The sequence below is a fragment of the Chionomys nivalis genome, chromosome 4 (genome assembly GCF_950005125.1).
Source record: "Chionomys nivalis chromosome 4, mChiNiv1.1, whole genome shotgun sequence".
NCBI lineage: Eukaryota > Metazoa > Chordata > Mammalia > Rodentia > Cricetidae > Chionomys > Chionomys nivalis.
Genome location: NC_080089.1, coordinates 13846080 through 13859554, shown reverse-complemented (window position 1 = coordinate 13859554; position 13475 = coordinate 13846080). Strand labels below are relative to the sequence as shown.

At 46.8% G+C, this 13475-nt stretch overlaps 1 protein-coding gene across 1 annotated transcript in view; it reads right to left on the bottom strand.

Moving 5' to 3' along the window:
• Maml2 (mastermind like transcriptional coactivator 2) overlaps positions 1 to 13475 on the bottom strand; it is a 330279-nt gene that overhangs the window by 95495 nt on the left and 221309 nt on the right. Inside the window, exon 2 of the mRNA XM_057768038.1 lies at positions 534 to 2183. Coding sequence (XP_057624021.1) covers positions 534 to 2183 — 1650 coding nt within the window. The remainder of the gene's footprint in view (positions 1 to 533; positions 2184 to 13475) is intronic.

Here is a 13475-nt window from a genome sequence, read left to right as displayed (position 1 = left end):
CAGCATTAAAGCCATAGTTTCAGGCGCTTGGCTCTGTCTCTAGATGGTGCCTGAAGTTTCGGGCTGGTGAGCAGACAGGGAGCATTGAGTCCCATGGGATTTGTAGGAGAGGCTGGGATTGAATGCGACAGTTGGCCACATCAGTGACCACCCTCGGCATCACCTCTAACCTTATTCCAATGCTCAACCTAACCGCTGTGTCTTCTGTGTAGTGGCGTTCAGTGCATATTAATCTGGTTTTCTGGTTGGATGAATGAACACCAAGCATATCAGGAACCGATTGACAACTGGATATATCACCAAAGCCTTAGTTGTAAGAATTGCTGATCATTACAGAACCCCAAAGCAATGAGAGTGTATAAGGAAACTTCAATGCTTGCTCTAGACATACTGAGAGAACCAAGGTCTTGTGAGCCCATGAGGACCACTGGGTTTCTGGTATTAATTGTGTTTCACCATAAGCATAAGAGTATCCTATAATAACCAAATTAATTGTCCGTGAGAGTTCTGGGGTAGAGTACCAGAGCCCTTACCTGTCTGTGCTGTTGAGCGACTTGATATCCCAGGCCTGCGATGGGCTGAGGCTGCATTTTCTGAAGCATGATCTTTTGCTGAAGTGGCATGGGTGACCTTAGCAAAGACTGGCTTGATAAAGGTTGGGTGGGTTGGGATGGTGGCTGCTGCTGCGGCTGCGGCTGCTGCTGCTGCTGTTGAGCTGCCATGGAGCCTTGCTGTTGCTGTTGGTGCTGCTGCTGCTGCTGAGCTACCAACGAACTCTGTGGTGGTTGCTGCTGTTGCTGAGCTGCCATCGAGCCTTGCTGTTGGTGTTGCTGCTGCTGCTGCTGAGCTACCAATGAACTCTGTGGTGGTTGCTGCTGTTGTTGAGCTGCCAGCGAGCCTTGCTGTTGCTGTTGTTGTTGCTGCTGCTGTGGCTGCTGCGGCTGCTGCGTGTAGTGCAGGAGAGAAGGCTTGCTCTGGGAAGGCAAAAGAGAAGGCATCTGCTGGTTTGCTTGGTCTGAGTTAAAATGGAACAGAGGCTTGGTGTTGCCATGTCGGGGCTCCAAGGTTGAGTGCGGGTTGTTAATAAAACTTCGACTGAGATCCTGAGTCTTTTGCTGCAGAAGCACATCCAGGTGTCCAGCCTGGGCTGAGGGGCTAGCCTTGTACGCATAGTTGGTCACTGCTTTGGACTGGTTGCTGCTGCTGGCTACCCCAGGCATAGATGACCCCTGTGGGTTGAATGGCTGTTGGCCAAAGGAAGGACTGGGGATGCTTTCCTGCACAAATGCCCCTGGGGATGGCGCAGCAGAGGAGGGCAGGGCTGGCCAGCTGGGAGGAGTCTGCTGCTGTTGCTGCTGCTGCATCCGTGCATGCTGCTGACGATTTGCAGCTATCTGCTTGAGCTGCTGGGCATGGGATACTTCTTGCCAGCTCGGCAGAGCCCTATTTGTTACTGCTGCTGTCTGAGGCTGAGGCTGACTCTGGGGAATTGTGGGGATTGGTGATGAAGTAGAGAGAGCAGAGTTGGCCAAGGAGAATGCAGGGCCAGCTGATGGGGGCCTTAGCTGGGGAGAGCCTGAGGTGCTCTGGGTCAAACCAGGTGAATATTCGCTTTTGATAATCATCTTCTCCATGGGCAGGGAAGGTCTAGGTGTACTCCTCTGGCTCTGCTGACCCAAGTCAATGCTGAATGGGTCGTCCTGCTTAATAGTGGCATTGATCATGTTCTCCAGCTCCAGGTCACTCATGGGAGGCACTGATATGTTGGTCAGCTCATTGAACAGTTCCTGCAGTTCGGGGTCCATCAGTTGCTCTCCAGGGTCATCTCCAAACCGACTCTCCTGCGTCATTTGGCTGTCCACATGCTTACTGCAAGACACGGTCTCCCCAGGCTCTTTCTTCACCTCCTTTAAGCCCATGTTAAACATGGTGTTGCTAGGAGACTGCAAAGGAGGGGGCGGAGCATTCGTCTTTCTCAGGGGTGCTTGGCTCATGGTCAAGGGTCCTGGCATCATATGACTTTGTCCATTATTTACTGGGAGGGTCCCCTGACCTGTGGAAAGGTTCTCTCCAACCCTGATCCTTTTGATATCTAGGAAGGAGTTGTTGACAAAGCCATTGGGCCTCTTGCTGTTGGCAGGAGACAGGTTGATTATTTGTTTTCTTTTCAAGGAGCCCTGGAGCTGAAAGACAGAAAGGACATAAAACAGACATGTTTAAGATTTCGGTTCAATTTTACCAAGTGCAATGCTGTACTTTATTTTTAAAAAACATTACTTTCCAGCTTCTATGCTCAATATTTAAACCTTTAACTAAAAAAAAAAAAACCCTTTATTTTGGTTTTTAGAAGCAGGACCTCATTTATTCCAGGTTGGTCTCAAACCTGCTATGTAGCTGAGGATACCCTTGAACTTCTGATCTTCCTGCTTTGGCCTACCAAATAGCTGGGATTACAGGTGTGCACCGCCATACCCAGCTTTTGTGGGGCTATGGTTTTATGAATATTAGGCAAACAGTCTACTGCCTGAGTTGTAGTTCCTGCCTACACAAGAAACACAGAAAAAAATGAAAGTAGTTTAGAGGTCCCCCAAATCCCCATGATTGACACACAGGTTAATAGGAGAAAGGATTCTTCTATCACATGAGGAGTTATTCCTAAGCATGCTTTTTTCTTACTGGAATCAAGAGAAATATCTCTCCCACATGCACCACTAGCCTAGGCAGCTATATACTCTAAATATTCACACTTTGACCAAGTTGGGAAATACCAATCAGTTTAAGGAAGTACAAAATTTCTAGCTTCAGTTTATATTCCCCCAAGTTCAACCTTACCCTATTTGCTATCTTCTAAATAAGTTAGAATATTCCTCAGGTCCAAGGAGACCTCCTGAAAATCATTCATGGATTTTCTTTCTCTAATCCCATGACTTTGCATTTAGGGCTGTATTGGGCTACTTGACAAGAAGAGTTATTGTCTGGACTCAGCCTGTTGCCGCACCCATGCTGTTCCCAGATCTTCCTTCCTCATTAAGACCTAGGATGTCTGGGTGCTCACACCCTGGGCTCCTTCATGCTGGAAGGGGCAATGCCACATGGTGACGCATTTATTAAATGAGACTTTTTTTCTTCTTCTGCTGTGTTAGTGTTCTTCAGCTGTGAAGAGACACCACAGCAACTACAACTCCTATAAAAGAAAGCATTTATTTGGGGGTTTGCTGACACTTTCAGAGTGGTTATTATACTGTCATCATGGTGGGAAGCCAGCATACATGGTAGTGGGGCAGTAGCCGAGAGCTTTGCATCCTTCTCTGTAGGCAGTGGGAAGGGAGCGAATGACACTGGACCTGCATGGACTGTAGAAACTTCAAAGCCCACCCCTAGTGACACACCTCCTCCAACAAGGCCACCCCTCCTAATTCTTCCGGAATAGCTCCACTAACTGGGGACCAAGCATTCAAGCATATAAGTCGATATGGGGCAACCTCATTCAGACACCACAGCCACTAAACCTTGCAGCAAAACCAAGGTATAAGAAAAAGTGCTGGGGGCAGACCGAATCACACTTACTTTCCAATGTTGTCACCACGCAACTCGCTTGTCTGAGTCTCAGTTTTTCAGCCTAAAAACGTTTTCATAGGGAGGATCTAGATAACTTATGAAAAATTGGCACAGTGCTCACTGTAGTAATTTCATAAACTATAGCTTATAGGAAAAGGCAACAGCTCATTGTGTTGTACGTGTCTCCCCAAAGTAACATGTCTGTGCAGTCACAATGCCAAATCACTTCATTCCCTTACCCGGTGAACAGACTGAAGGCTGGGACCCTCACATCCATGGAACAAGGTTGGAGGACCATGGAGCAAAACCAATAAATGTTTTAAGAAGATAAAGCATTTGTCACTGGTTTCCTGAACAAACAACTGGTTTGTCTCTAAAACAAGAGCTGTACCCACCATAGTGTGGCTTCCATGACTCTGCTCACAGACCTAAATTATTTAATGTGTGCTCAGGATAACTGCAGAGAAGTCAAAGTTAAAATGCTTTTCAGAAACTTATAGCACTTCTCTCCCTTCCTTCTTATTTATAGACACCCCCTTGCCCTCTTGAAGACTTCGGAATCAAGCCAAGGAAACTCACAGAACTATATATACCGTATGTGCCAGGGGTTTTAAACATGATGGCTTTATTCTGGGCATTGGCCTGACTGAACATTAAGTATACATTAGGTGTGCATTATAGATAAGAAAACCAAGGCTCGCCGGGTGGTGGCGAACACCTTTAATCCCAGCACTCGGGAGGCAGAGACAGGCGGATCTCTGCGAGTTCGAGGTCAGCCTGGTCTACAAGAGCTAGTTCCAGGACAGGAACCAAAAGCTACAGAGAAACCCTGTCCCGAAAATAAAAAAAAAAAAAAAAAAGAAAGAAAGAAAAAGAAAACCAAGGCTCACAGGGATAAATTCACTCTTCCAGGTCACAGAACTAGTAAGTGGTAGGTCTACTTGGGTCTAAAGCCCACCATTTCCATCATGTTATATTTCAGAAAGCTGGTCTAGGCTCAAGGCTCACGTGGCAGCGAGTATAGAGCCACCTTAGAATGTAGGTAAAATGGGGCTGAATTGGGGATGGGTGGGATGCAGAACAGGACTGATCAGTCCCCTGAACTATGAACTGTGTCCCTTGCTACCGGGCTCATCAAGGTCTGCCCTGGCTGACCCTGTGCACTGCCTGGCTTGTCGCTGACTGCTAACAGGAAAGCAACTTGACCCATGCTGGGCCAGTCAATCGTCCATTGAGACTGTAGACTTGGGGGAAATGAGACCAGATCCACTAGTCTGGCTGGGAGCTGTTGCAGAGGGCCTGCCCTCTCTCTGTGGGCTACCAGGAGCACAGAAGCAAGCTCTAGAGCATGGAAGCAGAGCAGAGAGGGTCTCTGCATCGTTGAGACATGGTGGCATCTTTAGAGAGTCTTCTTGTCTGCTCAAGTTAGTATGAGTGAGGCTACTGCTACTAGCCAAGTGCTCTAACCCTGTCCCTCCAGAGTCTTGATGTCCCATCAGGGACGAGCAAATTGAAGCCAAGGGCAGGGCTTCCCCAGCCTTTTCTGCTGTCTGCCTTCTTTTCTCACAATGGGAGACAGCCCCACATTAAGCAGAAGCCCAAGGCAGCCAGTATCTAGGGTAGAGAAGAGGTCGGCCGGCCTGGAGAGTCAGCCATGTTGCTTAGGTTTTGTATCAGAATGAACAGCATTTGAAGAGTCTTTTATCCAGTAAGGAACAATAGAATCCATTCTTTTTCCAGGTTTGCGTTTTCACCTTTGATTTATTTTCTATTACTTTGAAAAAACAAAAACCACTGAAAACTTGTTCTGCCAGATTCTTCTCTTGCTCCATGCACTCCCCGCCTCCCCCCTCAGCTGTGCACACTGCAGGGTGCAGCCTGCCCTCTCTCTGTAGGCTACCAGGAGCACAGAAACAAGCGCAGGAGAAGCTATCTGGTTCTTTCTGGAAGTAGTTGCATCAACGGTCATTTATTCAGGCTGCCTGCACCAGACGTTGAGCTAAGCAAGCACTTCACCTGGGTAAATGATTCTTACAGCTTTCTGATTCTTCAAAGTAACTCTTTCAAGTGTTCTTTCGGTACTTTACCCTTCCTGCGTTTTCTAGATAAGAAGGTAAGAGCTGAGTACCAATTCTAGATCGCACACGGCCTAGTCAGCAACGAAACTAGGAAGCCAACCAAGTGCTTCCAGGGCAGACCTTGCTCTCAGAAGTAAATGTCACCCACATCCACTGAAGGGCCAGGCACTGACAGCTGGTTCTGAAATTGAGTCACTGTTCTACGGAAGACTCCCTTCGCAAACAGAATACACCGATGCCGCAAAGCAGCGCGCCAGCACAGGCCAACCTGGCCCCAGCACTCTGCCTCTTGATCGCTGACATACACCTAGTTCTCTTTCAGCTTTTACTGCGTCTCGTCTAAATTGTTCTGGACGCAGCGGTGAGGCAGCCAAGAAGAAAGAGCACTAGGAAGATGGACACCATGTCCAGGGCATGGGCAAGGACATCCAGGACCCCTGAGGATGGATGTCAGGGAGAAAATGGTGACACTGGTTTGAGGTTGATAGAGAAATTTCTTGATGTCGGCCTGAAGCTCCAGTTTAAGAGAGAAGTGAGACAAGAGGCCACTCCATCAGTAAAGAAGATGTGTTAAGTACACAGAGAGAGCTCCGAGCCTCCTCTTATCATATCGCTCTGGGTTTCCAGGAGATGCTGCGGCTGACCAGGCTGGAGACAGAAGACACCGTCCTCCAACCCTTGCAGCACCTGCTCCTTTACTCTTCCTTACTATGTAAGAACCAAAGAGCGTCTTGAACTTTTCACAAGAAACCCAATTTGCTGTGCTGATTTGTGAGGTTCTGTACTAAACGCACACCCCGGCTGGTCAACCGGAGGGCTTCCCTGGGGTGTGGCCTTCCGCAGTGAGTCTGGTTTACATTCCTCAGGGAATCCTGACTTCTGCTGAGATCCAGCAGCCCTCTGCTCTTCACCCCAGTCCTTGCTCAGTCTTCCCTCTGAACAACCCTTGTCTTTTGAGACAGATGGTCTCTGCTGGGGTGGGCACAAGCGTGCTTAGGCCAGGCAGAGTCTACCAACAGTGACCTGTCTTCCGGGGCTGAGGTGGAAGTGCAGAGGGCATGTGTGGAAGACTGTGACCCATCGGTAAACAGCGCTGTTTGAAACAGCTGTGCTTCTAGTCTCCAAAGGCCTTGAAACATAAACTTCCTGGAGGGCTTTGAAAGCACAACAGTTGCACAATCCTCTGGTTTCTGTTTCTTCCCCTGCCCCCATCCTGTCCCACAAACTAAATGCACCCTTTGTCTCCATTGCTGCCCTAGAAATAAGGAATGTACCTCACAAAGGTAACAATTCAGCCCATAGGCCACAGTCTCCCCCCTGCGTCCCCCCAAGTACATTCCTGTCCCTCTCAATCAGGCAAACATGCAGGAACCAAATCTGTAGCTGCCTGGAGATGTGTGTGTGTGTGTGTGTGCGCACACACTTGCCTGGATCCCACCATATGTGAGTTTTCCTCACAGTCCATTAGAGATGGGATTGATGCTAGAAATTAGAGACGATCCAGACAGAGACCAACCCAAAAGGTCACGTGTGACTTCTCACTGGTTCTTATAGGTATGTTTGGGATCTTGGAATAAATCCTTTGAGCTCATTACAACTCTAGAAATTGAGAGTAATTCCTCCCTGGTTCTCACTTCCTCTTAGAAGGGTCACTTCCAATTCTATCATCAACCATGAAAATCATTGAAAGAGAGAAGAACCTGGAGATTGAGACCTTTCCCAAAGACATTAAAAAGCTTCCTTTCAGCGGGATGGTGGTGGCACGTGCCTCTAATCTCAGTACTCTGGGGGCAGAGGTAGGCGGAGCTCTGTGAGGTCAAGGCCAGCCTGGTCTACAGAGTGAGCTCCAGGATAGCCACAACAAAACAAAACAGCTCCCTCTCTGTTTCGGCACTGTAGAAATCTGGACTTCTCTGTGACTAAGTGTTGCTGGATCGAATATGTCTGACCTGATTGTGAGCTCTTTAAGTAAGCCTTAGCCCCATTTTCCTGAGCATGGAGCTGCCATGACGCTTGCTGTGGCTGAACTGCTTCCTGAAATAGTTGAAGTTTTTGTCTCAGTCCCCAGGACAGTGGATCCTTTCAGCCACTCAGCAGCCAAACAAGAGCAAAAGGTCTGTAGCTTGTGGGGCGCTCTGCCATGCTGACGCACAGCCCACTGGCGTTGGTGTGATCATGCCTTCATGTGAATGTGAAGCCCTGAGAACTGCAGCCATGAAGAAGCCAAACAGCAGCAACGTGAAGCAAAACTGAAGGAGCAGGAACAAGGCGGCGACGGACTCAGGGTAGATGTCCCCATGAGACGGTTCCAGACTGGCATGCAAGGCTCATCCTGACTGACTCCATGCTGGGTGGAACACGCTGGAGCTGCAGAGCAACAGGGCACACTTCCGGTGTGAATTTTAGGCAGATGTACACTCCTTTAAGAAAAATTGTGGGGCCTTTGTTGGTTGGGGGCTCTGCCGTTGGTAGACTGGGTGAGGACGTATACTAGATGTGCCTGAAAATTCTGTCCATAACTTTGCTCCGCGTGACTCAGACTCTGACAGACTTCATCACTTCAACACAATGGGCATTCTTTATAAATTCCAAGATAAAGTTGAAAATTCTTTGTTTATTCTTAAGATGTGATTTCAGTATATACATACATGTATACATATTTATTCATGTATGTGTATATATGTAAAAATATCATAATGAAACTCACTATATTGTATCCTAACTTTAAGATTAATTTTAAGAAATTCAAAGTAGGTATTTTTCCTATATAGACAACTACACTAAATAATGTCATTCCCTATTCATTCCATGATATTGATATCTTTACTCATCCCCAATTGTCCCTATAATCATCACAAAGACCTACAGGAGCCTTTCAGAGATGGGCCTGCCGTGTCAAACACAGAAAAGAACATAATATTCTATAAAATCCTGAAGAAAAAAAAGAATAACTACTTTGTGCATGAAATACTTTATCCATGACTCACTTTTTGCCCAAAATATATCGAAGTGGATCCAAAGTAAATGCTATGTCTGAAATGCTGGCTCTGCTCCTACTGCTCGAAATGTCCCTCTCAGCAGAACGCGCAGCGCATTAAACATCATTAATCAAGAGGCTTCTCTCTCCCACTTCACTTGGAGGGTCCAGCTCCAGAGCTCTCTGGAAGGCTAGCTCATAGTCTCCTGCTTTTCCCGTATTCTTTGGCTCTGCTTTGATGATTTTAGCACTTTCTGTCTTGTATTGTTCTTGGCATCTGGTTCGGGTATGTGAATTTTTCACTTAACTCTGATTTCAAAAGTCAACAGAAGAGCAGCTTCTCATGGCCTCAAAGCCCATCCCATCTGTAGCCCAGGGAAATGCTCACGGACTGCCTGGTGATTTGTCTGATTAGGCAGCCAGTGGTCTGGGCACTTGACTAGTTAGTGCGGGCCACCTATGTCTCTCAATTCTCTGCCTGTGCTCACGAAGAAAACCAGCTTCTGTAAGCCTTGCTGACTGATACCATTGCTTGTCCAGGTGGAGAGCTGTTGTCTGCTGGGTCAGAGAGCATCCACATTGTCTGTTCATCATTTGGGGCGGTAGCATAACTACTGACGAGCTCCATCTGCTCACAAAGCAAAGTCAAATCCTCCCGCAACTTCATGCCAGCCTTCGTTACCTTTAGAGGCTCAGCGGACTTAGATAGGTATCAGAAGTCCTTTCCCTTCCCAGCTTCTGGTTCTAAGCCACTCTTCTCCGTTTTCAGATGCTCTCTGCTTTCAGTGCGTTCTGAACTCTGACCTTCTGGCTCACCTCTTCTGGACCTGTGTTGTCCACGCAGCAACAAAAAGTGTGTCCTATTCAGACCCAACATACCCAACCGCAACCATATTCTTTTTCTCCTCCCTCACCTTGTTCTTCTCCCCTCCCCTTTTCCTCTCCTGTTGTCTCTCCCTTCCCCTTCTATTTCCTCTCTCTCTCTCTCTCTCTCTCTCTCTCTCTCTCTCTCTCTCTCTCTCTCTCTCTCTAATTCCAAAACAATTATTTCATTGTAGGAACCTTGCATATGGCTCCTTCCCTCTGGTGTGCACCTCCTTCCAGGGCTCTGTGCTCTTGCCATGGCCAGCTCTAGCTCTCTTTCCTTTCCTTTCCTTTCCTTTCCTTTCCTTTCCTCCGAGGGTGGATCCAGTGGAGGTCTTTCTTATGATCTCTCCATCTGAAGATTGTTACTCCTGCCTGTCTGCAATTACTTGGCTATTTCCTTGACAATACTTATAATTTTAAATAACTTTATTAATTAGCTTCCATTTTTAAAGTTTGTCTCCCATGTTATAAAATAACTTGAGGGAAAGTCTTAAAGGCCATGTTGTCTTTTATAAACCACTGCATATTATCTTTAACGTGACTCAAATAAATTTGAGAACACGAACAGTGTATAAAGCAAACAAAGATGTTTCTAAGAGGCTTTGAGATGCTGACGGATGTTCTGGTGGTGGAAGGCGTTTTTTTTTCATTTTTGTATCTTCTAATTGTCAAGATTTTCTGTTTTTCTGCATTGACACATATTACCTATAAAACAGATTGGCATGGGCTGCCCCTAATTATCTCCGCCTTTGCTAACCACATCCCCACATTCCTGAGTAAAAGGTGCTAATCTAGACCATTTCATTGAAGCAGCCCCAGTAGACAGTGCCAAGGTGTACTGTAGGCTCAGATCGAATGTTTGAACTACTCCTCTAGCAATGGATGATGGAAACAAGGCTCCCCCTGCCCTAGAGCTGTGAATATTTGAAATGAGAGCCTTGGCTGCTCTGGTGGTTTTGAAGAATGGCCCCCAAAGGCTCATATATTTGAATACTTAGTCACAACGGGGTAGATTAGGAGGTGTGACCTTGTTGGAGGAAGTGTTCACTGCTTTGAGATTTCAAAAGCCCGTGCCTACAGATCAGGACGTAGCTGTTAGCAGCTTTTCCAGCACCGCAGCTAACTGCTACCACACTCCCTGCCATGATGATAATGGCCTAAGCCCCTGAAACTGTGAAAAAGGCCCAATTAAATGCTTTCCTTTCTAAGAGTTGCCATGGCCGGGGTGTCTCTTCAGAGCACTGGAACGGTGACTAAGACAGCTGGTATCCTGACTGGAGTCATCTTCAGCGACACACAGGAAGCATGCCCTATTCATGTAGGATGTAGGAGAACGGAACTGGCCCAGCAGGAGAGGCAGGAGGAGAGAGCAGACTGAGGCCCCAAGAGTTTTGCTGCTTCCGATGTTTAGGGGGTTCACCGCCATCCCCTACTATTTACTCTTTAATACTTGTCACATACACACCTTTACCTTTCGTCCCCAGAGTCACTTTAAGAAGGGCTCCTGCTCTTTGCAACACACTTTTCCTAACTCCAACAGGGATGTAAACAAGCCAACAATTACATTCAAATTAAACTTTTTATAGTATAAACAAAAACTAAAAAGCTAAACACATGCATTTTTTTGGTTTCTTTTTCATCTTTTCAATTTATCCCCACTCTTCCACAGCTTTTATGAAGGAAGGACCTTCTTAATCAAGAATGAGGTCAGTTCAGCACAACAGCGACTCAACAGGGCCCTCTGTCGTCTCCACATCTCTTCACGGTATTCACGGGAGGTCTTGAGAGTAAATCTCCACCCATTCTCCCCTCAGAGCAGAAGAACAATCTGGAAATGAAACTTCTGTGGGAATCATGTTTGGACAACTAAGGACTGCCACGGGCGAGCTGGTTTGTGTGCAATCACCTGGATACAGAGGCAGGATGAGACCTTTTAAGACGTCCCTGCCGGGTCAGGCTCATCTTTACCTCAATCTCATAGGAACGCTAAGACGTGTTCAGAAGGTAGGTTGGCAAAGTCCCTGAAAGCACCTAACACTGCCTTTGATGTCCTTGGCATTGATGTTGTCATCTTTTGAAAGTTTGGGAGAAATACTTTTTTTTCTAGCAACCGTCTCCAGGTTCAGTGGAGAGTGTTGTTGTGTTTCCTCTTTTCTGAATGCCAGTGTGAGTAACTGTGGCATCCACACTGCAGAAGCTCTGCAGAGAACCGCAGCCCTATAGTCCGTGCTCACCTTCACATCAAAGGCACACCGGAGTGGAGACCGCCTAATTGGTTCTATGAAACATGAGGAGGTTTGAAAAGGTATTTTGTTATATTTGAAACAAACAAACAAAGATCCCAAATCTGTACTTCAGACAATTAAGACCTTCTATACCAGAAAATGAGACCTATGAGCAGATAGAAAATTCCCCCTTGGTTTCTGAGAAGTGAAAAGTTTTTCAACTTAAACTCTATGATTGCCATACACTTATGGGAAGTGTTTCTTGATGATTTAAGTGACAATCAGTGAAAGATGGTGAACCTCCAACATTGCCTGTATTAGAAGTATTCTTTGGAATGCTGTCTTACGGCAACACGCTAACCTGCTCAGTCTGGTGATTACAGGGTGGAGGTGATGGCTCTACCTGACAAATTCTACTTCTTCACGTGTGGCCAGCTTCGTTGAAGAGGAAGGAAAGAAAATTTAAAAACCACCTATATTGCAAAATAAATCTTTTTAACAAGCAAAAATGGAACCAGTTCTCTGTGAAAGCAGAGACCTGGGACTGTGAAGATGAGTGAAGTTCACCTGAAGCCGCTGAGCTCTCAGACGCTGTCTCTACACAAGCGCGTCATCCAGCCCTTCCCCACCAAGGTTCTGAGGAGGAACATGCACTTTCTCCTTGGCCTTCATTCTGCACCATTCCTTAAAGTAAAACTCGTCACTGTGTGCAGCTCTGTCTGCCTAACATACCAGAAGATACAGCTTCAACTCAGGAATCTTAACTCTCAGAAGTCCCTAGCTGCTTACTGTATTTGACTTTTAAACACAACACAGGACTGTGATAAACTGAGACAACTCCCAACACACAAGCACGTAACAGTTGCCACCTTGGGAACTGGGGACTGAGGCCACTGGGACACGGACTCACATACCACGAACACACATTTCTCCATTGGACCTACTTTGCAATTAGCATTATAGCCACCGGCTGCATTTCTAGAGGATAAAATGCCTCATCGCCCCCAGCCCTGCCTAGATCTCTGCACTGCTGTCTGTTCCCGTCATCAGACCTGATGGGTGTGTTTGGTTCGCTAGCATCCAACCCCAGCTCCAAACTCACTCCTGGGCTGAGGAGATGCCTGTGGGAAGGAGCTTGCACAAGCCTGAAGACCTGAGTTTCAATCCCCAGCACGTGTTTAAAAGCCAGGTGTGTCTGAGCACATCTGTGAGCAAGGTGTTGTAAGGGGCGGAGACAGGACAAGGGTTGGGGTTTTCTGGCTGCCAGATGAGCTAAAGAAAATCCACCAGCTCCAGATTCAGAGAGAGATCCTGTCAAGGGATTAAGGTAGAGAGTGGCAGAGCAGGGCACCCGGACACGCACAGGTGACACATGACAAGGCCCACCATGAGAGTGGCGATGACACGCTCTCTCCCGGAGCACACATGATCAGTCACTGTATCAACGTTTGGCTTCCCTTGTGCGCTTACTGACCTTGCAGTTACACTTCTTGTTATTATGCCTTTTTAAGTATCTCAGTAAACAGTGAAAGTATCATTTTGTGCCCTCTAACGCCTTTGGAGGCAATTTATGTAGTGAGGTAACAGGGACTGGATTCAAGTCTTTATTCTACTTCCTACAAGACAGGCGACGGATACGCAGCACTGTGTAACCCCTCTCTGCCTCAGTTTCCCCTCCTTATAGTGAGGATAAAAATTTCAACTCAGTAGATGTCAAACGTGACAATGTCTATAAAAGTTAGAATTCAAATTGGGGCAAATAACCAATTA